General features: G+C 37.9%; 1 protein-coding gene across 1 annotated transcript in view; it reads left to right on the top strand.

Annotated features, from left to right (window-relative positions):
* Positions 1–22118, top strand: part of ALKBH8 (alkB homolog 8, tRNA methyltransferase) — a 61316-nt gene that overhangs the window by 10594 nt on the left and 28604 nt on the right. The window contains exons 6-7 of the mRNA XM_024732949.1: positions 908–978; positions 18053–18159. Of these exons, the coding sequence (XP_024588717.1) occupies positions 908–978; positions 18053–18159 (178 nt within the window). The remainder of the gene's footprint in view (positions 1–907; positions 979–18052; positions 18160–22118) is intronic.

Below are 22118 nucleotides of genomic sequence, written 5' to 3'. Positions count from 1 at the left end.
CTATTTGTGATTTTCTTTGTTCTCCCTCAACATTTTTTTTTAGAGAGGGAGAAGATTGCTTTAAAAACAAAGGAGGCATGTAAAGTGGAAGAAATCAAATAATTTACAGGTACATAGAAGAAGACTAACTGGTTGGATCATCATGCTCTTCTTTCTCTTCTGTTGAGAATGTGGAAGACAGTTCTAGGATGACATTTTAGTAAAAAATCTTTAGGTTATTGATTTTTTGCACTTGTTAGCAGCATCTTCGCCTGATATTTGTACTAATCAAATGATATTGGGGGTTTTATTAATGGCAGGAGTTGTGGTGTTTTTTCCTTCTCTGCATTTATCAGGATGTTTTATGATAGCTTATTTACCTATCAGTCTTTCCATTGGTCTATAAGCTCCTTGAGGACAGAGATTGTGTCTTACTAGGTTTAGGTACTCTCACCATGTAGCAAGGTTCCTTTCAAGTAAGAGATACTCATTTAACATAGATTGAGAGACTGGTGGAAGAAGCCATATCTTAGTTATTGATAAGATTAGTCTTCACACCTGGCTGTTTTTTCTGTTCTACAGGTACTTGGGAATCCAGTATTCAGAGGTCAAAATGACTTTGTTAGTTATCTTTCACACTTCCTCTTGGGCTGGGATTGAGTAAATGTTCTAGTTAAGGAGTGACTCTCAAATCTTGATTTTACAGTCAGGTCACAATGGTGCTTTAACATGAAGTTATATTTTTAGTTTAGACTTAGTTTAATTTTATTCACATTGACCTTAAATGTTTCCTTTTAACTAAAATTACAGTATGTTCCTGTTTATCAAATGATGTTTTCACTCTAATACTATGAGGCTATATTTAGAGTTGTCTTAAATCTACTAAAAGGAAAAATGAAGTGACCTGTTATCCTATCTTCCATCTCAGGAATTCCTGCTCATGTTGACACGCATTCTGCGTTTGAGGATGAGATCGTTTCTCTCAGTTTGGGGTCAGAGGTAAATATTCAAACATTTTTATTAGCTATCAACAAATGCCTTACCTTATACAATGCCCTTTTCATAGGATTTCTCACATTTCTTAATCCAAGTGAATTAAGATTTAAAAATGAAATGTAAAGGCACCATTAACAGTTTCATTTCTTACAGACTGTGAAATTATCACAGTCTCTTCTTTTAGGTGTCCAAAGTTTTATCTATCAGTTCATCAGATGCCAGGAAAAGTCCTGTAAGTTAATTTTTACATTTTACTTTTAGAAGTTAAATAAAATCCAGACTTCCATTTTGCAATAATTTAGTGTAGCAGCATTACCATCTAGTGGCTAAAGATAGTAGCTGCAGGCTATAGATAAAAGAAACAAAACTAAAATGTAAGTGTCTGGAATTGTGATAAACTTTTTCACATATAGTATATGATTCAGTCCCTTCAACAACTTTGAGTAGTAAAGGGTAATGTCCTTATCTTTACAAATGAATAATAAGAGGTTCATGTTTATTCATTGACTTGTTTTTAATAGTTGTACTTTATTTGAACTGCTAAAGAAGCTATCAAAAGTCTGATTTAAAGCAGTCCTTGCAAACTGCAGATAGAATTTTAGATAGAAATCAACTTAAAAGCTTTTGTACAGCAAAGGAAACCATAAGCAAAACGAAAAGACAACCTCAGAATGGGAGGAAATATTTGCAAATGAAGCAACGGACAAAGGATTAATCTCCAAAATATACAAACAGTTCATGCAGCTCAATATAAAAAAAAAAAAACCCAATTAAAAAATGGGCAGAAGACCTAAATAGACATTTCACCAAAGAAGACATACAGATGGCCAAGAGGCACTTGAAAAGATGCTCAACATCTCTAATTATTAGAGAAATGCAAATCAAGACTACAATGAGGTATCACCTTACACTGGTTAGAATGGCCATCATCAAAAAATCTACAAGCAATAAATGCTGGAGAGGGTGTGGAGAAAAGGGAACCCTTTTGCACTGTTGGTGGGAATGTAAACTGATACAGCCACTGTGGAGAACAGTATGGAGGTTCCTTACAAAACTAAAAATAGAACTATCATATGATGCAGCAATCCCACTACTGGGCATATACCCTGAGAAAACCGTAATTGAAATGGACACATGTACCCCATTGTTCATTGCAGCACTGTTTACAGTAGCTAGGACATGGAAACAACCAAAATGTCCAACGACATTTCAAGATGTGATACATATGTACAATGGAGTATTATTCAGCCATAAAAAGGAACGAAATTGGGTAATTTGCAGAGATGTGGATGGACCTAGAGTCTGTCATACAGAGTGAAGTAAGCCAGAAAGGGAAAAACAAATATCATATATTAACGTATATATGTAGAATCTAGGAAAACGGTACAGGTGAACCTATTTGCAGGGCAGGAATAGAGATGTAGACATAGAGAACGGACATGTGTTCATGGTGGGGAGGGGAACGTGGGAAGAATTGGGAGATAAGGTTTGACATAAATACACTACCATGTGTAAAATAGATAGCTAGTGGGAACCTGCTGTATAGCTCGAGGAGCTCAGCTCGGTGTTCTGTGATGACCTAGATGGGTGGGATGGGGGTGGTGGGAGGGAGGTCCAAGAGGGAGGAGAGGACTCAGTGGTTAACAGTCTGCCTGCCAATGCAGGGGACATGAGTTCGAGCCCTGGTCTGGGAAGATCCCACATGCTGCGGAGCAGCTGGGCCCATGTGCCACAACTACTGAGGCTGTGTGCTGCAACTACTGAAACCTGTGCGCCTAGAGCCCATGCTCCGCAACAAGAGAAGCCACTGCAATGAGAAGCCCGTGTACTGCAACAAAGAATAGCCCCCGTTTGCTGCAACTAGAGAAAGCCCGCGCACAGCAACGAAGACCCAATGCAGCCAAAAATAAATAAATTTATTTTTAAAAAAGAGGCAGGAGATATAGATATACGTATAGCTGATTCACTTCATTGTACAGCAGAAACTAACACAACACTGCAAAGCAATTATACTCCAATTAAAAAAAAAAGAGAAATCAGAATTTCAGATCTATAAGAATCTTTAAAATATGAGGTTGTTTCAAAATCTGATCTTGTTCCTGGATGCAAATACTGTTTACTAGTATTTTTTTGCATTTGCTTAGTTCTTATCACCAACTATAGTGCTTTGGCTTTTTAACTTTTGCTAAGCCTGTGTGATTATGTTGATAATGTGACTACAGAGCTAGTGTATTTGATAAGACAAACATCTTATCAACTACATGTGTGGATTCTTATTAAGTGCTTTCAAAAATAATGAGGACAGGAAAGGAAAAGAGCTCTTCTCTGACTGGTTTATTTTAATTTTACCTCTTATCCTGGCTTGTAGCTTTAGGGGACCAGTAAAGAACATCTTTGTTTTTTCCTTCTGTGTAACCAATTGAGAAATGAAATGAAAGATAAATGAATATCAGACTGTCAACTTAACTACTGAGAAAACATGGAAGATCATGGCTTTGGATCTGTAGCCAAGTGGACTTATTAATAATTCACCTATGAATTAGACATACTGTCCTTTACACTGGTACAACTGGAGACTTTTCCTATAGAGGCAGAGGCTGCCCCTATAACAGAAGACATGAGGAAGCATAAATTAGATTCTGCAAACCAGCGGGATTTGAGAAAGAGAGAGGAAAGGGCTCATCCAAGCAGGTTTGGCTCCAGGCTAACCAATCAGCTGAGGTGCCTTCTCTCCTGGGGAGTTGGAAGTGAAGGAATGGAGAAGAGCGAGGTTTGTTCTTATTACTTTCACTCCTATAGAGATTTTCTCCATTCCTAGGGAAATATAAAAATGGGGCCTAAGTGTTCCTCCAACACCCTAAAAGTTCATTATATAGTTGTTTTTTTCTGATGTGGACCAGTTTTAAAGTCTTTATTGAATTTGTGACAATATTGCTTTTGTTTTATGTTTTCGTTTTTTGGCCGCGAGGCATGTGAGATCTTAGCTCCCCCTGACCAGGGATCGAACCCGCACCCCCCGCACTGGAAGGTGAAGTCTTAACCACTGGACCACCAGGGAAGTCCCATTATATAGTTTTTATTTTTTTAACAGACCTTTATCGGGGTATAATTGCTTCACAGTACTGTGTTAGTTTCTGTTGTACAACAAAGTGAGTCAACCATATGCATACATATATCCCCATATCCCTTCCCTCTTGAGCCTTCCTTCCACCCTCCCTATCTCATGTCTCTGGGTCATTGCGAAGCACCTACCTGATCTCCCTGTGCTATGCTGCTGCTTCCCAGTAGCTATTTACATTTGGTAGTGTATACATGTCGACGCTACTCTCACTTCGCCTCAGCTTTCCCCTCCCCTCCCCCATGTCCTCAAGTCCATTCTCTATGTCTACGTATTTATTCCTGCCTTGCCACTAGGTTCATCAGTAACATTTTTTTTTCCTTTAGATTTCACATATATGTGTTATCATACAGTATTTGTTTTTCTCTTTCTGACTTGCTTCACCCTGTATGACAGACTCTAGGTCCATCCACCTCACTACAAATAACTCAGTTTTGTTTCTTTTTATGGCTGAGTAATATTCCATTGTATATATGTGCCACATGTTCTTTATCCATTCATCTGTCAATGGACAGTTAGGTTGGTTACATGTCTTGGCTATTGTAAATAGTGCTGCAGTGAACATTGTGGTGCATGTCTCTTTTTGCATTATGGTTTTCTCAGGGTATATGCTCAGTAGTGGGATTGCTGGGTCATATGGTAGTTCTATATTTAGTTTTTTAAGAAACTTCCATACTGTTCTCTATAGTGGCTGTATCAGTTTACATTCCCACCAACAGTGGAGGAGGCTTCACTTTTCACCACACCCTTTCCACCATTTATTGTTTCTAGATTTTTTGATAATGGCCATTGTGACTGGTGTGAGGTGATGCCTTATTGCAGTCTTGATTTGCATTTCTCTAATAATTAGTGATGTTGAGCATCTTTTCATGTGCCTCTTGGCCATCTGTATGTCTTCTTTGGTGAGATGTCTGTTTAGGTCTTTCACCCATTTTTTAATTGAATTGTTTGTTTTTTTGATATTGAGCTCCATGAACTGTTTGTATATTTTGGAGATTAATCCTTTGTCCATTGGTTCATTTGCAAATATTTCCTCCCATTCTGAGGGTTTTCTTTTCGTCTTGTTTATGGTTTCCTTTCCTGTGCAAAAGCTTTTAAGTTTCATTAGGTCCCATTTGTTTATTCTTGTTTTTATTTACATTTCTCTAGGAGGTGGGTCAAAAAAGATCTTGCTGTGATTTATGTCATAGAGTGTTCTACCTATATTTTCCTCTAAGAGTTTTATAGTGTCTGGTCTTATATTTAGGTCTTTAATCCATTTTGAGTTTATTTTTGTGTATGGTGTTGGGGAGTGTTCTAATTTCATTCTTTTACATGTAGCTGTCCAGTTTTCCCGGCACTTATTGAAGAGGCTATCTTTTCTGCACTGTATGTTCTTGCCTCCTTTATCATGAATTAGGTGACCATATGTGTGTGGGTTTATCTCTGGGCTGTCTATCCTTTACCATTGATCTATATTTCTGTTTTCGTGCCAGTACCATACTGTCTTGATTACTGTGGCTTTGTAGTATAGTTTGAAATCGGGAGCTTGATTCCTCCAACTCCATTTTTCTTTGTTGGGGTCTTTTGTGTCCATATGAATTGTAAAATTTTTTGTTCTAATTCTGTGAAGAATGCCCTTGGTAGTTTGATAGGGATTGCATTGAATCTGTAGATTGCTTTGGGTAGTATTGTCATTTTCACAATATTGATTCTTCCATTCCAAGAACATGGTGTATTTCTCCATCTGTTTATGTCATCTTTGATTTCTTTCATCATGTGTTATAGTTTTCTCAGTAAAAGTCTTTTGCCTCCTTAGGTAGGTTTATTCCTAGGTATTTTGTTCTTTTTGTTGTGATGGTAAATGGGAGTGTTTCCTTAATTTATATTTTTGATTTTTTTGTTGTTAGTGTATAGGAATGCCAGAGATTTCTGTGCATTAATTTTGTATCCTGAAACCTTACCAATTTTGTTGATTAGTTCTAGTAGTTTTCTGGTTGCATCTTTAGGACTCTCTATGTATAGTATCATATCATCTGCAAACAGTGACAGTTTTGCTTCTTCTTTCCAATTTGTATTCCTTTTATTTCTTTTTCTTCTCTGATTGCCAGGGCTAGGACTTCCAAAACTATGTTGAATAAGAGTGGCGAGAGTGGACATCCTTGTCTTGTTGCTGATCTTAGTGGAAATACTTTCAGTTTTTCACCATTGCTTACGCTGTTTGCTGTGGATTGGTCATATATGGCCTTTATTATGTTGAGGTAGGTTCCCTCTATGCCCATTTTCTGGAGAGTTTTTATCATAAATGGGTGTTGAATTTTGTCAAAAGCTTTTCTGCATCTATTGAGATGATCATACGGTTTTTATTCCTTAATTTGTTAATATGGTGTATCACATTGATTGATTTGTATATATTGAAGAATCCTTGCATCCATGGGATAAATCCTGCTTGATCATGGTGTATGATCCTTTTATTATGTTGTTGGATTCTGTTTGCTAGTATTTTGTTCAAGATTTCTGCATCTATGTTCATCAGTGATATTGATCTATAATTTTCTTTTTTTGTGATATCTTTTTCTGGTTTTGGTATCAGGGTGATGGTGGCTTCGTATAATGAATTTGGGAGTGTTCCTCTCTCTGCAATTTTTTGGAAGAGTTTGAGAAGGATGGGTGTTAGCTCTTATCTAAATGTTTGATGGAATTCGCCTTTGAAGCCATCTGGTCTTGGACTTTTGTTTGTTGGAAAATTTTTAATTATGGTTTCAATATCATTACTTGTGATAGGTCTGTTTATATTTTCTAATTCTTCCTGGTTCAGTCTTGGAAAATTGTACCTTTCCAAGAATTTGTCCATTTCTTCGTGGTTGTCCATGTTATTGGCATATAGTTGTTTGTAGTAGTCTCTTATAATTCTTTGTATTTCTATGGTGTCAAATGTGATTTCTCCTTTTTCATTTCTAATTTTATTGATTTGCGTCCTCTCCCTTTTTTTCTTGATGAGTCTGGCTTTATCAATATTGTTTATCTTCTCAAAGAACCAGCTTTTAGTGTTATTGATCTTTGCTATTGTTTTCTTCATTTCTATTTCATTTATTTCTGCTCTGATCTTTATGATTTCTTTCCTTCTACTGCCTTTGGGTTTTCTTTGTTCTTCTTTCTCTAGTTGCTTTAGGTGTAGGGTGAGAGTGTTTATTTGAGATTTTTCTTGTTTCTTGAGGTGAGATTGAACTGCTATAAACTTCCCTCTTAGAACTGATTTTGCTGTGTCCCAAAGGTTTTGGGTTGTTGTGTTTTCATTGTCATTTGTTTCTATGTATTTTTTTATTTCTTCTTTGATTTCTTCAGTGATCTCTTGGTTATTTAGTAGTGCACTGTTTAGCCTCCATGTATTTATGTTTTTTACAGTTTTTTTCCTGTAATCGATTTCCAATCTCATAACGTTGTGGTCAGAAAAGATGCTGCATACGATTTCAATTTTCTTAAATTTTCAGAGGCTTGATTTGTGTCCCAAGATGGGATCTATCCTGGATAATGTTCCATGTGCACTTGAGAAGCAAGTGTATTCTGCCACTTTTGGGCGGAATGTTCTGTAAATATCAATTAAATCTATCTGGTATATTGTGTCATTTAAAGCTTGTGTTTCCTTATTTATTTTATGTTTGGATGATCTGTCCATTGGTGTAAGTGGGGTGTTAAAGTCCCCCACTATTATTGTGTTACTGTCTATTTCCCCTTTCATGGTTGTTAGCATTTGCCTTATGTATTGAGGTGTTCCTATGTTGGGTGCATAAACAGTTACAATTGTTACATCTTCTTTTTTAGATTAATCTCTTGATCATTATGTAGTGTCCTTCCTTATCTCTTGTAACAGTCTTTATTTTATAGTCTATTTTATCTGATACGAGTATTGCTACTCCAGCTTTCTTTTGATTTCCATTTGCATGGAATATCTTTTTCCATCCCTTCACTTTCAGTCTTTATGTGTCCCTAGGTCTGAAGTGGGTCTCTTGTAGACAGCGTATATGGGTCTTGTTTTTTGTATCCATTCAGCCAGTCTGTGTCTTTTTTGGGGGGCCTTTCATCTATTTACATTCAAGGTTATTGACATGTAAGTTCCTATTACCATTTTCTTAATTGTTTTGGGCTTGTTTTTGTGGGTCCTTTTCTTCTCTTGTGTTTCCCGCCTAGAGAAGTTTCTATAGCATTTGTTGTAAAGCTGGTTTGGTGGTGCTGAATTCTCTTAGCTTTTGCTTTTCTGAAAAGCTTTTGACTTCTCCATCGAATCTGACTGAGATCCTTGCTGGGTAGAGTAATCTTGGTTGTAGGTTTTTCTCTTTCATCACTTTAAGTATATCCTGCCACTCCTTTCTGGCCTGCAGAGTTTATGCTGAAAAATCTGCTGATAACCTTATTGGGATTCCTTTGCATGTTATGTATTGTTTTTCCCTTGCTGCTTTTAATATTTTTTCTTTGAATTTAATTTTTCTTAGTTTGATTAATATGTGTCTTGGTGTGTTTCTCCTAGGGTTTATCCTGTATGGACTCTCTGTGCTTCCTGGACTTGGGTGACTATTTCCTTTCCCATGTTAGGGAAGTTTTCGACTATAATCTCTTCAAATATTTTCTCAGACCCTTTCTTTTTCTCTTCTTCTGGGAACCTGTAAGTTGAATGTTGGTGCATTTAGTGTTGTCCCAGAGGTCTCTGAGATTGTCTTCAATTCTTTTCATTCCTTTTTCTTTATTCTGCTCCTTGGCAGTTATTTCCACCATTTTGTCTTCCAGCTCACTTATTCGTTCTTCTACCTCAGTTATTCTGTTATTGATTCAGTCTAGTGTATTTTTCATTTCAGTTATTATGTTGTTCATCTCTGTTTTTTTGTCCTTTAATTCTTCTAGATCTTTGTTAAACATTCTTGTATTTTCTCAATCCGTGTCTCCATTCTATTTCTGAGATTCTAGATCATGTTTACTATCATTACTCTGAATTCCTTTTCAGGTAGATTGCCTATTTCCTCTTCATTTATTTGGTCTTGTAGGTTTTTACCTTGCCCCTTCATCTGTGACATATTGTTTTGCTCTCTCATTTTTTTTTCCTTTTTTTAATGAGTGTGATTGTGTTCCTGTCTTCCCAGTTGTTTGGCCTGTGGCTTCTAACACTGCAGTTTGTAGGCTGTTGGGTAGAGCTGGGTCTTGGTGCTAAGGTGAGGACCTCCGGGAGACCTCACTCTGATGAATATTCCCTGGGGTCTGAGGTTCTCTGTTAGTCCAGTGGTTTGGACTCAGAGCTCCCACTGCAGGAGCTTTGGCCCGACCCCTGGCTCGTGAACCAAGATCCCGCAAGTTCTGTGGGATGGTAAAAAAAGGAAGAGAAAAGGTGGAAAAGGCCTTGGCTGTGGAGGGTGGGGCCGAAGCAGGGGTGATGTTTGGGCAGTGGGTGGGCCTATGTTTAGGACCAACAGGGCTGGGAAAGGCTGTGGTGGGGTGGGGGGTGGGGCTTAAGCTCAACAGAACAGAAGGGGCTCAGGAGTGCCCCTGCCCCTGGTCTCAGAGGGTGGGGGACCCCGCCCTGGGAGCCCAGCAGGCTTCCTGGGCTTGAGTGGGTGGGGCAAACGCCCTCCACTCCTCTCCTGCTCCTCTGGTCCTGGAGGTCCCTTTCCACCTGCCTCTGCTGATCTTCCTGGCCTCCCTCATATGCCGCCAGGGCCCGTGAAGCCTGGAGGGGGCTTTGGAGGGCGGGGGACTGGCCTGGGAGGTCAGCAGGCTCCCCGTGCCCAAGTGGAAGGGGCAAATGCCCTCTGCTCCTTTCCTGCTCCTCTGGTCCTGAGGGCTCCTTCTGCCTGCCTATCCTTCTCTCCCGGCTTCCCTCCTACTCCCCCAGGACAAACCCAGCCTGGAGGGGACCTCTGAGGGCGTAGGACCCGGCCTGAGAACCGGGCAGACTTCCCCAGCCAATGTGGTAGGGGAAATGCTGGGCCCACTCCCCCCTGATCCGAGCCCCTGAGGGTCCCTCCAGGCGTGGGAACCCCTCTCCCTTCTCAGCCACCCCTCAGCGGTGCCTGTCCTGTCCAAACTCCACTTCTCCCCACCTCAGTTCCCCCACATCCTACCATCCTCCTTGGGTGTTAGGCTCCCCGAGCAGAGTCCGGCAGGCGCCCCAGTTATGGGGAGACATGAACTCTGCATCTTCCCACACCGCCATCTTGACTCTGCCCCGCTCTATAGTTTTTAATTAAAACTTGTAAAGAGGGGAAAACTTAGCTCGAGTTGCACGGAAAATCTGCTGTAATTGTTATCTCCATTTGGTGTCTCTGGAAGCATATACTTTTTTTTTCCAGTTTTTTTTAAAAAATTGAAGTATAATTGACTTACAGTATTATATTAGTTTCAGGTGTACAGGATAGAAATTTGATACTTTTATACGTTGTAAGAGGATTACCACGATAAGCCTAGTTGCCATATGTTGCGATACAGAATATAGTCAATAATATTGTAATGCTGTACATTATATCCCCGTGACCAATTTATTTTGTAAGTTTGGGAGTTTGTACCTCCTAATCTCCCTAACCTATTTCACTCATCCTTCCATCGTCCTCCCCATTGGAACCACTAGTTCTCTGTATCTGAGTCTGCTTCTGTTTTGTTATGTTTTTTTTAGATTCCACATATAAGTGAGATCATAACGTCTTACAGAAAAAAGCTGGTTTGGTGGAACGAACTTTTTTGGCCAACCCAAAGACAACCCAATGTTTGTCTTTCTTGTCTGACTTATTTCACTTAGCATAATACACTCTAGGTTCATCCCTGTTGTCGCAAATGGCAAAATTTCCTCCTTTTTTTTTTTTTTTTTTTCCTCCTTTTTTATAGCTGAATAATGTGTGTGTGTGTGTGTGTGTGTGTGTGTGTATCTCACATTTTCTTCATCCATTAATGGACATTTAGGTTGCTTCCATGTCTTGGCTGTTGTAAATAATGCACATGAGGGAGCACATATCTTTTCAAGTTAGTGTTTATTCCTTTGAATAAATACCCAGAAGTGGAATTGTTGGATCATATAGTAGTTCTATTTTTGATTTTTTGAGGAACTTTCATACTGTTTTCCTTAGTGACTGAACCAATTTACATTCCTACCAACAGCATGCAAGGTTGAATTTTTCCCATATCCATGCCAACACTTGTTATTTCTTTTTGATAATCGCCATTCTGACAGGTGTGAGGTGATACCTCATTGTGTAGCAATCACCTATTCTATGCTAGGCCTGAGGTAGGTACTATAGTAAGTTTTTCCTTATGAGGAATAGCCAGGTCCTCAGGAATAGATATACATACGACTACTATTGTTCTTGTTGTGCTAGCTGTCTTATTTGGGTTATCTGTGTATATGAATCTGGTGATTTATTTTGCTTAAGGAGGAAAGCCCAGGACATAAATAAATGGAATTTAGGAAGCCTGCTCTCCAAAAATGTATGATACACCACCTATATTTTCAAATAAATTATTTATGATGAACTTATTCATTCATTTATTCACCCCAAAATATTTGTGGAATATAATCTACTAGACAGAATCTAACAAGTAAATGAGGATAAAATCCAAAAAATTTTTATTTAAGCTAAAATGTTTCATTACCTATGTAGCCTTATCATGTACAAAGGAAAACTTAATTTTACTGAGGTGGTTTGTGACTGATCTTGCTTTGAGAGTCCTTATTTGGATGGTGGTGGATTTCACTTCACAGTACCTGCAAACAAATGAAGCCACAGTGTGATAAATGAGAGCTGATAGCAAGTGGTCTCAGTGCAAACACATAAGCATGATCATATTATCTCATAGGTGTTTAAGCTATTGAATATTCAGTGATGGCTAAAGTGCCTCTAATTGGGCATCTGTTCATTTTCAAGCTTATTTTTCTGTTATGCAATGTATATTTTGCTCTCTTTTATGGCATTTGGCAATGTGCTTAGACCATTAAACTAAAAGATGCCTTTTCTTTTAATTTTACGTTCCTCTTGAGCTCAGCCATATAAAACCATTGAAAAATCATCTGTATTTGGGGGTGAAGAGGAAGAGAGGGCAGAATCTATTATTCAGCTGTTGAGACCTAGTTTTGTAAGGTAGAGTTGTGTTTGAAGGGTGGAATTTGCTGACGTTGTGCTCTAGAGTAGATTTGTTTGTGGTGTTTTCTTTTAAACTTTTAATCGGATCTAATTTTCCTTGTTTCACATAGGCAATACTGTAGACAAGTTCCCAGGTATGTTCCCTAAATGTATTCATGGTATCTGATCAACTAGGAAAGTTTTCACGCTAGAAACATGAAATGATGCTCAGCTTCTTACACCCTCTCTCAGAAGCAGTGAGAAATAAGTTCCTTGGGCCCCAATGGTATTTAGCTGCTGCATCTACTACTTGCAGATCACTGTTATATGCCGTAAGGTACCATCTCAACTTCATGTATGAGATCTTTTTCCCCCTCTTGATAAGACTATTAAGGCCTGTACTTTAGGAAATTGCTTCTGACTGTAGGACAAGGGAGCAGAGCTCGTTTTCTTTTTTTAGTCATTTTTACATGGGAGGTCCTATGTCCTGTGTATTGATTCCAGAGTGTGTTGTTACTGCCATTGTCTCCTTCCTTTGAGTTTCACAAGACTTGGTAATCTTGAGATTCCAGTTTTCAAAGAATTTAGCAAATGAATTCATGGCTCCTAGTGTTGGGAAACTGGTTTGTTGTGGTCCTTGATTTTAACTTTTCTTAAAGGATGGAAACTAAGCAGACTTATGTAGTACAGGTAGGAGATTTAAAGGTCACTGACAGCAGCTGTTGGTCTCCAACATATCCTAGGCAAAATTCCTATTAATTCCTCTGCTTTGGAAAAATATGGTATACCACAGGCTTCTCTTTCAGCTACTTTTCAGCTTAGGAAAGTATACTTCTGGGAGTGTCATCTTTTGTAGAAGGACAAAAAGTTATATTTGTTTTACTAAAAATGTTCAGGGTTGCTCTTCTCCCTCACAATGGACTAATTATCTCATGATATGGTGGGATTCTGTATTTATAAATCCAGGGAACGTATGTTAACAGACATTTTTGATATTGTTGTATTTCTTCCTTTGTAAGTAGTTTGTAGCTTCAGTCTTGTATCCTTGCTGTTGTGTCTATCTCCCTTTTTCCTCTTCTCCTTTCTCACGTGTCCAAACATAGCAGACATGGCCATGATGAGGTATGTGGAATCACTTGTTTGCTGTTTAAAATAAAAAGCAAACTTACTTCATTTTGTTACTGAACCAAACTTGGGTCTGCTTGCCCTCATGCAGTAAAGCCAATCTACTGACACTGGATTGTGGTGAGGGAAAGGGCAGCATTTATTGTAAAGGTGCCAATACAAGGAGGATGGGTGGCTCATGCTCTAAAACCCTAAAGTCTCCGAAGGGTTTCAAAAAAGCTTTTTTAAAGGCAAGGTGAGGGAGGGGTGTCCCAGGATATGTGATCAGCTTCTGCACAGTTCTCTGATTGATTGATGGTGATCAATCCTTAGGTGCCAGATGGTTTGGAGGCTACGTGCTCATAATCATTAAGTAATTTCTTCCTTTGGTGGTGGTTTTAGCATGTAAAAAACTCAGGAAATATGCGTCAGATACTATTATCTTGGTACTTCAGAGAGGAGCTAAGGCAGATGATATGGGGGAGGGGTCTGTCCCAGGAAGGCCCTATAGGGTCCTGCTCAGTTACAGGTGGGTCCAGTTAGGACAACTTAGATTTGGCAGGCTATGGGAAACAGGTGGACTTCTTTCTAGTCTGCTAAATTCTCAGGTATGAAATATTTTCTCCAGCTAAGTATAGTCACTTCTGTCCTCTCAGCTTTCATCATTCTGTATAAATCACACATTATTCTTTACCTCTTATTGTCTCTTGTTGATATACCCTCAAGGGTTTCAAAAGGTTAAAGGTCTCAGCCTATTTTTAACCAATAAGGATCAGGATTAAGTTTGTCTTCTTTCTCAGAAGTGTTCCCAGTAGCAATATATTTTTTCATTTTCCTGTTTAGCCAACATGGAGGAGATCTGTTTCATGTACTTTCTGTTATGCATCTTATCTTTTTTTTCTTTTCTTTTTTTTTTTTTGGCTGTGCCATGCGGCATGTAGGATCTTAGTTCCCCGACCAGGGGTTGAACCTGTGCCCCCTGCATTGGGAGCCCGGAGTCTTAACCACTGGACCGCCAGGGAAGTCCCTGCATCTTATCTTTATTTGAGTAAATACTTGAGTGATAGCTGTGTCTGGGTTTTTTTTTCTGTTGTATTTTGGTTGTGTTAAAGGTTTTATAAGATCAGAATGTCTAGGATTTTTTGTTTGTTTGCTTTGAACTGAACATTACCCTCAGTCATGCCCCATTGTTGCAGGAGAAGGGGGTGTGAGAGAATGGTCATGTCCCAGGTCTTGGGTGAGTTCCTGGGATGAGCTACCAAGTGAGGATTCTTGGCTTCACGTAGGAAAGAATTCTAGGGCGAGCCATAGTAAATGAAAGTTTGTTTAGAGAGAGACACATTCCATAGACAGAATGTAGTCAGTCTCAGAAGGTGAGACCGGGGTCCCAGGCTGTGGGGGTGGTTAGTTTTTAATGGGCTGGGTAATTACATATGCTAACAAGTGGGAGGAATATTCTAACTGTTTTGGAGAAGGGATGGAGATTTCCAGGAACTGGGCCACAGCCCACTTTTTGGCCTTTTGTGGTCAGCCTGGGAACCATCATTGTGCCTATGGGTGTGTCATTTAGCATGCTAATGTGTTACAATAAGCTAATGCATTATAATAAGGCTCAAGGTCTACTGGAAGTCAAATCTTCTGCCATCTTGGGCCTAATTAGGCGGATTAGTTTTTATTGTATCCTCAATGGCTGTGTCATTCTTTTAATGATTTTGCCCTGCCCCCTTCTCTCCTGTCTTACCATGAGCTTGCTGGAAACTTGATCTTTATTGACTCTGCCATCTCAGAAAATAAAGAATATAGGTAAAGCCAAAAAGAATAATTGGAAAAAGCTCCTGTGGAACAAAGCTGTCACAGGGCAGAATGATTCAGCAGTTGCTGGCAAGCATTATTTATTGTGAATCCTTAGTGAATTTTTGAAAAAAAAATTTTTTTTTTTTGCCTTTAACAAGCATTACATATTTTTAAATTTTATTTATTTATTTATTTTTGGCTGTGTTGCTGCGCATAGGCTTTCTCTAGTTGCAGTGAGTGAGGACTACTCTTCATTGCAGTGCATGGGCTTCTCATTTTGGTGGCTTCTCTTGTTGCAGAGCATGGGCTCTAGGCATGTGGGCTTCAGTAGTTGTGGCACGTGGGTTCAGTAGTTGTGGCTCACGGGCTCTAGAACGCAGGCTCAGTAGTTGTGGTGCATAGGCTTAGCTGCTTCACGGCATGTGGGATCTTCCCGGACCGGGGATCGAACCCATGGCCCCTGCATTGGCAGGCAGATTCTTAACCATTGCACCACCAGGGAAGTCCCACAAGCATTATATTTCAGATACAGATACTGTGATGATATTGATAATACTTTATTTTTATGATGGAATATTTTAAGGAAAATTTGATTTTCATAGAAAATGTACATTTAATTTTATAAATAAGAGTCATTTCCTTAAATTCACAAAAACTCCCCAGAGAGGGGAGAGGGTCTGGAAATGGAGTTAATAATTAATCATGCCTACATGAGGAAGCCTCCATAAAAATCCCAGTAGTATAGAGAGATTCCAGGTTGATGAACACGTGGAGGTGCTGGGAGAGTGGTGTGCCCAGAGAGGGCATGGATGTTCTGTACTCCTTACCTTGTCCTATACATCTCTTGCATCTGATGTTCATCTGTATGCTTTATCATATCCTTTTATAATAAACTGATAAACAGTAAGTAAACTGTCTTCCTGAGTTCTGTGAGCTTCTATAGTAAATCAATAATAATCATCAATTATAATAATTAATAAGTATTCTGTACATTTTCTAACATAATTCCCATAACATTTGTATTATTTGGTAGTGTATTTTTCTTCCTTGAAACTTGGCTTTTATATTTCAGCACAAATGTTTCCACATTAATTAGTGTCATGTTTGTATTTGTCTTGTCAGTTCTAATCATTTGTTTAAACTGAGATTTCCCTATTTTAAAATCATTACTCTGTTGATAGGAGCGGATGTGTTTGAATTTCACAAATATATATGTATTTTGTATTTTTAAAACGTGGAATATTAATTGGCCAGAAACTGTAATCTCTAGGTGGGCAGAGAATATGTCTCTTATTCACCATTGGAGTCTTTGATGCCTCACACAGTGATTAATAAGTATTTGTCTAATGAATGAGTTATAGTCTAGTTTCTCAGAATATTTTCCCATCAAGAGTTTTCACCCAGACAGTTTTCATTCCTTTAAGCCACAACTGATCATCTCTAATAATGTAATTAATAAATACGCTATTATTTTTTCTTACGTGTGAACCTTAGTGTCTATTCAGAAAATTGAAGCCTATATATAATGGCTTACAAATGGGCCACAGTGGGGTTTTCTCCCCTTTTCCTAACATTTTATTATGAAAATTTTCACACCGAAAAGTTAGTATTATACAGTAAATCCCTATATACTCACCACCTGATGCTACAGTTAACATTTTAATATACTTGCTTTATTAAATATCTGTTCATCTAACCACCCTCTGTCTCTGTCAGTCCATCTTCTTTTATTTATACGCTTCAGGGAAGTTTCATTTCACACCCAAAACTTCAGAATTTATCTACAGTGTTTATAAAATAGTATGCTTTTGGAGTATGACTATTTGAAATTATATGTCATCATTTGGAACAGATAATTGTTTGGAAAATTAAATTCTATCATCTTACTTTATTTTCCGTACTTAGATTGGAATGGCAGATGAGAAAGGGAAAAAACCAACTTAGATCTGTATAATTTTGTGTAGTTTACAAAGAATTTTCATGTGTATTATCTAATTTGATCCAATATTATTATTAATAATAGTAGGTAACAGTTACTGAATGCTTTCTTTGGTGCCAGGTACTGTGGCAAGTTTACCTTTAATGAAGGTACTATGCTAAATTATATTATCCCACTGATATTTGGTTGTCATATTTATTTTTCAGATGGATTGATTTGTTCATTTAAATATTTTTTAGCCCTGTCACACGCCTTTTTAAAATTCACATTTGTTAGCTGCTGCTATGTTTAGACTGAAGTCATCAGTGTTTGGGTTCCTGAGCACAAAAACATTTTCTTGGCTGTTGTACCTTTATATGTTGCTATTTATAATATTTGATCGTAATTTAGGAAGAATTGCTGAAAATCTTCCTGTGTTCTTTGTTTATCTCTTGTAAATCAGTCTCTAAAATCCAAAATGTTGCATGACTTTAAAGACAAATGGATTATATAAGAATCTGCATCTAATAGTTACTTCCCCTTATATTATGAATTATTAATATTTCTATGAATAATAATAGTGTTTTTTGTATTTATGATGTGCCAGATACTGTAATTTATATCCACTTAACAATCCTGTAAGAGTTGAGGAAACTGGACACAGAAGGGTTAAATGACTTGTCCTGAATCATATGGCCAGTAAATGAAAAATCCAGGGTATGAATGTTTCAGCTCCTAAGTCCTTGTGTTTGACCACTACCCTAGTGTTTTGCATAGTATATGTGTGTTCCTCAGACCATCCACATCATAATTTCCTTAGGTGACTGTTAGAGGTGCAGATTCCTGAGCCTCATGATACATCTACTGAGTCTCTCTGTGGATTAAATATGTTTTTTAGTCATTCAGTTGATTCTTATGTACACTAAAGTTTGAGAGCCTCTGTGCTATGCCATCCTATAAGCGTTACCATGTTTTAATCTCTATTAGCCTAGAAAGATAGCCAGAATCATTCTTATTCTTGGAGTACATGACATTTTGGATTGATCTTTATGCTTTTGTCTTTACTTCAAGATTGTCATGGATTTTAAGCACCCAGATGGTGTCACAGTGCCTGTTATGCTGCCTTGTAGGAGTTTGCTGGTGATGACAGGAGAATCTAGATACCTTTGGACCCATGGGTATGTACTGAAATGACCTTGATGACAGGATACCTTTTGCTTTGTGGGAGTTCTCATTCTTTTCTTCCTGAGCCACCAGAACCATGCTCCAGGCTTGCACATTGAGGCTTCTGGGTTTAAAACCCCAGGGACATCTATGGCTTTTTTTAAACTTTTTATTTTGAAAAAAATTCAAATTTAAAGAAAAGTTGTAAGCATAATATGGTTAATTCCCTTCACCTTTCACATAGATTTACAAATTGTGAATATTTTGCTATGCATTTTCTCTCTCACATGTTATCATTATTATTATTTTTGCTGAATCATTTGAGAGTAAGTTGCAGCCATCATGACTTTACCCTTACATGCTTCATTGCATATTTTTATTTTTTAATTTTTTAAATTTATAAATTTTTTTAATTTATTTTTTTTTGGAAGGTGTTGGGGGTAGGAGTTTATTAATTTTATTTATTTATTTTTGCTGTGTTGGGTCTTCGTTTCTGTGCGAGGGCTTTCTCTGGTTGTGGCAAGCAGGGGCCACTCTTCATCGTGGTGCACGGGCCTCTCACTATCATGGCCTCTCTTGTTGCGGAGCACAGGCTCAGTAGTTGTGGCTCACAGGCCTAGTTGCTCCGTGGCATGTGGGATCTTCCCAGACCAGGGCTCGAACCCGTGTCCCCTGCATTAGCAGGCAGATTCTCAACCACTGCGCCACCAGGGAAGCCCATTCATTGCATATTTTTAAAGAGCAAGGACATTGTCTGTATCAGGGGTTGGCAAACAATGGCTCGTGAGTCAAATTCAGCCCTTATTTTTACAAAGCTCTTGAACTAAAACTGGTTTTACATTTTTAAGTGGTTGTAAAGAACAAAACCAAAAAAGAATATGTGGTAGAGACTGTATGTGGCTCTCTGTGCCTGTAATATTTACTATCTGGCCCTGTTATAGAAAAAGTTTGCCAGTCCCTGTTTTATGAAACTGCAGTGTAAGCCTCAAATTCAGGAAATTCAACATTGTAAAATACTCTTATCATACTCTTATACAATCCATCATGAAATTGTGCTAGTTGTACTTTATAGCATTGTCAAAGAAAAACCAGACCCTGACAGTAGTTAAAGCAGCAAATCCAGATTTTACTCAGGAACTATTGCAACAGGGGAAAAGAGACCTCAGTATAGGAGTGGGCTCAATTTCAATACAAAAAGGAGAAATGGAGTTTTATAGGCAAGGAGCCTGGGATTGGGAATGGGGCAGTGTGGGTGGATAGAAAACTACTAAGAGGAAACATCAGTGGCAAGGGGGAATTCTGGCTAAACCAACCATAAGATTCTTGCTGAAGGCAGGCCAGGACGATCAGACATCACCTGGGGGAAAGATGCGGGTAAGGAATTTGGTCAGATACCAAGTATGATCAGATATCGAGGGTGGGGGATTCGGGCTAAACTGACTTAGCAGGATTCTTGCTAAAATGGGGCTAGATCTAGAACATACCCAAGGATAGGGCCTATTTGGGCTCAGAGGAACCTGAGTAAAGTTTGGTCACGGAGAGAATCTGTCAGTACCTCTTGGTAAGTTTTCCCTCTGATCTAGGATTTGGCCTATTAACCAGCATTACACTTAGTTGTCAATTCTCTTTAGTCTTCTTTAATTTGAAACAATTCCTCAACTTTTCTTTGTCTTTCATGACATTCATGCTTTTAAGAAGGCCAGTTGTTTTACAGAATGACCCTCAATTTGAGTTTGTTCGATTGAATCTAATCTGAAGGAAATGGGTTATTCACTTTTGGCAGGAATGAATCCTTAGCCTTTTGAGGTGGAAGCATCACACTGCTAAAATTTACATATATTGTCACTTAAAATACTTCTGAGCTCTGTACTTATTAATACTGCCCTGGTTGGAGATTTTAGCTGATGCATTTTTATAAAAATTCAAGGAAGTGAACATGTAAATGAATTTGTAACCTGTCTTAAATGAACCATAAAAACAGATGGCCTGATTTTGTGCACTAAGGATTAAATTTGCCTGATTTCTTTTTCACAGCCATTTAAAATATTTTTAACTTTCAGTAATTGAAAATGGTGATGAGATCTAGTGGTGTTTAAAGTATTCCTGTAATTTTGAGAATATTCACATTTTCTTTTGTTTTAGGTTCAAGGATTTTTACTATTGGTACCATTTAAACTTAAGAATAATAGCAGTACAACAAATACAAAATAAGAAATTACTTTCTATAGGCCTATGTTATGAAAATATTTTAATTTGTTCTGGGTAATAGTATAGATTACTTCTCCTAAACATCATCTTCATCAGATTATTTTCTTGTTAAATGTTAGGAGTAGGATCTCTGGAAGATTGACTTGCAGGTTAATATTTATTTTTAAACCTTTCTCTAGAATCAAAATTTTCTATAATAATTTCAGGGGAAAAAGAACCTTCAGTATTATTTTTAAAGGCTTCCACTGATACCCGTTATCTGTAATGTGATTTGTGTGTGTGTGTGTGTGTGTGTGTGTGTGTCAAGAAAAGAGAGAGAAGGAGGGAGGGAAGGGAAGGGAAGACACACAGAAACAGGAACAGAGAGAGACTGACCAAACAAATGGTATATCAACTACTGACGGGTTCCTTGGAATCTGGATGGAAGGGAAGATAAATTGAAAAAGCACATTTAGTGCACTTAAAAATACATATAAACTATAGAAATAAACCTTGATTAAAAATATTTTGATCTCTGTGCTAAAAAAGCACTAGAAAGCACTACTGAAGAAGGTTGTTGATTAACGCGGCCAATTCCAAATACTTTTAATTTGATACATAGTTTACTATTCTAGCCAGCAGGCCCTAAATCAAATATGGCAAACTGGCAACACATGGGTCAAATATAGCAGTCAGGCTGTTTGGCTGGTGTGGTAGTGCTCAATGTTGTAGCATTTTAAAAAATTGGTTACACGTGAAAATTAGGAGCTTTTACACAAGAATCTGAATTTTCAGCTTCTTTTGAAAATTGAGAAGATCTGAAACCACAGTATCTTTTGGCAGCAGTAGCTGAGACTATCAATGGCCTTCTATAGGTGAGACCTACATTTTCAGATTCTCTAGAGTTCCTACCACTTTCTATGACTCCCTGAACTACGGCTGAGTATCAGTTGTCATTTATCACTGTGCTTGTACTGTTGTTTTTATCTTATAACAGAGTTAAGTGAAAATTAAATATTTCTTAAACTCATGTCTGTTTTAAAAGTGGGGGAAAAAGGTAGAATGAGCAGGAACATGTGTTTTAAGAAAAATGGAAGAGAACACTTTGTTTTTTTAAATGAAGACAATTCCTATGTTTTTAATGGCAAACAATATATTTCTAAACAAATCTACCTGCTTCACTCATTTATGTTAGTTGACTAGCCTTGGGTTGCATTAGTTCACGAGTTTGTGTGAGCTCTCCTTTTAAATTATTTTTGGAGCATTTTCTTTGTGCCAGGCATTGTCTAAAAGCTTTACATATATTAACTGATTTAACTCATATTGTCACAGTGGAAAGTTTTTTTCGTGGTTTTGTCCCCATTTTTAAAGGAAATTGGAGCATAACTGGTACAAAGTTACAAAACCATTAAAGGGCAGACACAAGATCAGAAAGCCAGGGAGTCTGGCTTCAGGATCTGTGATCTTAACCATACCGTTATAGCTAAACTTGTTTGCTCCCTTTCATCTGAATTTATACAGTGCCTTGTAGCCTTCAGACTTTTGTCAACTCTTAATGCAATAAATTTCCTTTTCCCTTCCATTCACTTGTTTTTAACATGTAGCTCAACTTTTATTTCCCTTATAATGTATAAAGCTTTTTCTGACTGCAGTAGCCTGAAATAATTTCTCTCTTAACTCCTAAAGACTGTATTGTCTCCTACTGGCTTGTGATGTCTTTTCTGTTGTATTGAACTGTTATTTAAATCTATAAAAATGTTTTTATCTTTTTTTTTTTTTTTTTTTT

The sequence above is a fragment of the Neophocaena asiaeorientalis genome, unplaced genomic scaffold (genome assembly GCF_003031525.2).
Source record: "Neophocaena asiaeorientalis asiaeorientalis breed wild unplaced genomic scaffold, Neophocaena_asiaeorientalis_V1.1 scaffold947, whole genome shotgun sequence".
NCBI lineage: Eukaryota > Metazoa > Chordata > Mammalia > Artiodactyla > Phocoenidae > Neophocaena > Neophocaena asiaeorientalis.
Note: the sequence above shows the minus strand (reverse complement) of the source record. Positions and strands in the feature narration are given on the sequence as shown.